Raw genomic sequence first — 3,701 nt, 5'->3', positions numbered from 1 at the left:
CCTGATCTTGCTCCCGTGGGCGGGAACCCTGATCTTGCTCCCGTGGGCGGGAACCCTGATCTTGCTCCCGTGGGCGGGAACCCTGATCTTGCTCCTGTGGGCGGGAACCCTGATCTTGCTCCCGTGGGCGGGAACCCTGATCTTGCTCCCTTGGGCGGGAACCCTGATCTTGCTCCCTTTGGCAAGAGACTGGACTTTGCTCAACTTGGCCGGAACCCTGATCTTGCTCCTGTGGGCAGGAACCCTGATCTTGCTCCCTGTGGCAAGAGACTGGATTTTGCTCAGCTTGGCCGGAGCTGTGATCTTGCTCAACTTGACTAGAGCCCTGATCTTGCTGCCCTTGGCCAGAACCCGGATCTTCCTCTCCTTGAAAGGAACCCTGATCTTGCTGCCCTTGGCTGGAGCCCTGATCTATCTGACTCAGAGAAGTGGGAACCAAGGCCACAGGAGGAGCAGATGCTCCCTGAGGATCAACAGGGACATTTTCCTCCACTGAAGCTGGTTCTTCCCTTGAGGTGGTATGGATCAGAGCAGTAGAGGTGGTGGCAGAAGAGGAGGCTGAGGTAGTGGCTTCCTCAGCCCTGGGGATCAGCCCAGGCTGTGAACCTAGTGCCTCTTCTTGGGTGGGAGAGCCCTCTTCAGGTTTGCGATGCTGTTTGTTCCGCTTATAAGGCATCATGACTGGACAGGACAAGGCACAGGAACTTCCTGCCGGAGATTCACAGGCCTGGGGAAGAGAAGGAGCATATGAGTGTCCTTGGTTGAGAATCATCTGTTTGATATGTCTCACAGAGAGTTATTATAAATCTCCTTTTGGATGGTGGTCTCAGGCTACCAGGTCCCTGTCTTACGAGTAGGCTTTTCCGTGGAGAACCTAAAGAAGGATGTGAATTGTGATCTCCTCAGGGTATAGGTGGCTCACAGAGGTAAGGCTCTGGAGGTACCAGTAGGCCATTTGAAGAATTAAACACAATAGTGACTTAAAAGCCTTCTTAAATATGTTAGCACATGTAATTAATCGAAATGTAATTTCTTCTACATTTGTCTATATTTTCAAAGCCAAGTGAGTCCAAGTTGGTACAGATGACAGCAATAAAGGAGGGCAAGAATTTACTTATTTGATTTCTGTGCAAATTTCCAAGGAAATACATGTCAGCAAATACATGTCAATTTGGATTTCTAGAGTTTTATGGTAGGTGGGGCTCTTGGTACACATTCAGGACATATAGTTAACCTTGATTCCTGACTTTCTTGGGCTTTATCTGTTGTGTGATCTCAGAAAAGTGCCTCAGATCAAGACTTTTACATCCTGGCTCCTGGAGATCAAAGACATGGAGGCAGCTTTTGATTAAGCTACACACTACAAGGAAATACTGGATCTTTTACAATGAGTGGACTACACTGTGAGTTTCCTACTGTTCTGGTGTAGATACTTCTGTGTGCTTGCACTGGGCCCACAAGTTTTCACCTGGAATGGACTGATTATAATTCCTGTGTTGGCTTGAGGCAAACTTTCAGAACAAGAGTTGTGAGGTACAAGAAATAGAAATGAGGGGCCCTGATACACATAATCTCCCCGGGGACGATTTACCATGGGTCATGTGGATAGAAGGACTAATACATGACCAGATCTAGACCTTTGTCTTTGATGATATGAGGTCACCTTTCTTAAGCCACACCCTTTTCTGAAAGACAGTAAAAAAATAATGAAGGTGAGGCTAAGCTATCCAGAGCACCCAGGTTTTCCCACAGCTGAGAGAGACGTCATATTGAGGGTGGTGTGTGCTTGAGTGAGGGTTATATATTTCTCTTTCACCTTGAGTCCTGCAGATATCAGGTTCCTTTCTCTGCTGAGGTTATGTTGATGGCTGCTGGCACTCAAAAGGGTTCACTTCCTTGAGACGTGGGAGACAAAAGTTAAGATGTAGTGGGAGGTCCTTCCACAGAGCTAGGGGTCTTAACATTGACTTGCAGCTTCTAGAGTGTCTTCTTTATCACTATCAAGAGGTTCCCGTGTTATACTAAGTCTATTACCCCATGAAGCTGAAGGAAGCTGGTGATAAAAGGATAGGGGCCCTCGTCTTACTAGATGCACGTATAGTCAAGAGCTGAAAACAGGGAATATTTGGGGTATCCTCTATGTGTTTGGGTTCCTCTATCCAACCTCAGACGTCACTGTGACTCCTCAGAAAGCCGCGTAATTCTGTGATATCCACAGTTTCCTGTTGGAAAAGCCAGAAAGGGTGGTGGTGAGGTTGGGGGGAGGCAGTGGGGCAGAGTTTGGGGGGGGTAGAAGGGCATAAGGATGCGGGACTATGGAAGAGGGTAGTAATTAGTTCTGTGGGGACTTTGTATGGAGCTATTACTTCAACAATTCAAAGAATCCCAGGCCTCTCCCTTCCGCGTCCTTCAGAGCCAAACTCTGGTTTCCATGTTGACTGGAAGTTGAAAAGAGCGGGAGAGGGGCGGTGGCGCTGTCGCCACTCAAAGCCCGACAGGGCTGCAGACTTAAAAAAGAAAAATGAACAAAAACTACAGCAACCAAAAAAAGGCAGGGGTCGTTTACTTGGGCCCCCTCTACCTACCCACAGACCTCCTAACGGGTACAATAGCAAGTCTCCTCCGGTCAAGTCTCCTCAGGTCACGCGCTCGGAGCTCCGACCAGTGTGAGGAGGTGGGGGAGGGGCCAAGCCACTTGACGCCCCGTCATGGAAACGGGATAAAAACAAGCGGAGTTCGACATTCACAGGGGACTTGCTATCTACTCATCTATTTCTCTACGTCTCGAACTATCTAGGGAGCTAGGAGACCTACCTCTGTCCATCTGAATCTCTTACCTCAACTCTTCCCGGAGTCCACACCTCTCTGACGCCACAGCAGAGGCGGGGCACCACTCTTCCGCTCTGTCAGGCTTCCCGTTCTTCTGAGGCGGAAGTGCATGAGTGGGGTCAAAGGGGATCTAACATCGAGCCCCTCCCACTTCCTTAATGGCTTAAATGGTTCCTCTCTTGGAAAGCTCCGACCCTGGTCGCTTTCGCAGTCTTCCAGGACAGGCTGCGGCAGCAGTCGTGTGGAGAACCCTTCATTTTATGGTGGCCAATGCAGTTTCTTCGCCAATCGCAGGGAAACTGCTCAAAAATATATTTCTTCCTGAAACTTCATGTTATTGACTTGTTTGAGGGAACTTGCGCTCAAATCCAGGAAGCTGTTCTTGAGTTCTGGTGTTTAAGGCTACACCTCTACCACTTGAGCAACATCCCCTCTCCAACGCTCTTCGAGTCCAAATGGAGATGCGACTCTCACAAACGTTCTTGCTCAGACTGGCTATGAGCCAAAATAATCCTCAAGTTTCACCATCCTAAGTAGGATTACAGAAAGATTGGTGAAGGCTGACACTCTGCTACATGACACATACCTCCACTTCCTTTTTTTTTTCATCTAACTTTTTTGAAACGTGTGCATCTGGGCAATTATTCCACATAACAGGCTCCCACTTTCCTTCCAGGCCTGACTTTGAAGCGTGATCCTAACATCTCAGCCTTCTGAAAACCCAGGATTATGAACATCACCACAAATGATGAGCCTGAATTTTTTTCTTTTTAACTTTGCTAATAGTACCAATTATACTCAGATTTCTTGCTAAAGGAAAACTACTCTTACAAATCTGGAATAAAAGACACAAATCACTATCACTTCATTTA

General features: G+C 47.8%; 1 protein-coding gene across 1 annotated transcript in view; it reads right to left on the bottom strand.

Annotated features, from left to right (window-relative positions):
- Positions 1–676, bottom strand: part of LOC105992846 (melanoma-associated antigen 12-like) — a 1,522-nt gene extending 846 nt beyond the window's left edge. Inside the window, exon 1 of the mRNA XM_013025928.1 lies at positions 28–676. Within this exon, the coding sequence (XP_012881382.1) occupies positions 28–676 (649 nt within the window). The remainder of the gene's footprint in view (positions 1–27) is intronic.
- Positions 677–3,701: the final 3,025 nt, after the last annotated feature.

This window comes from Dipodomys ordii, unplaced genomic scaffold (genome assembly GCF_000151885.1).
Source record: "Dipodomys ordii isolate 6190 unplaced genomic scaffold, Dord_2.0 Scaffold89, whole genome shotgun sequence".
Lineage (NCBI taxonomy): Eukaryota > Metazoa > Chordata > Mammalia > Rodentia > Heteromyidae > Dipodomys > Dipodomys ordii.
Note: the sequence above shows the minus strand (reverse complement) of the source record. Positions and strands in the feature narration are given on the sequence as shown.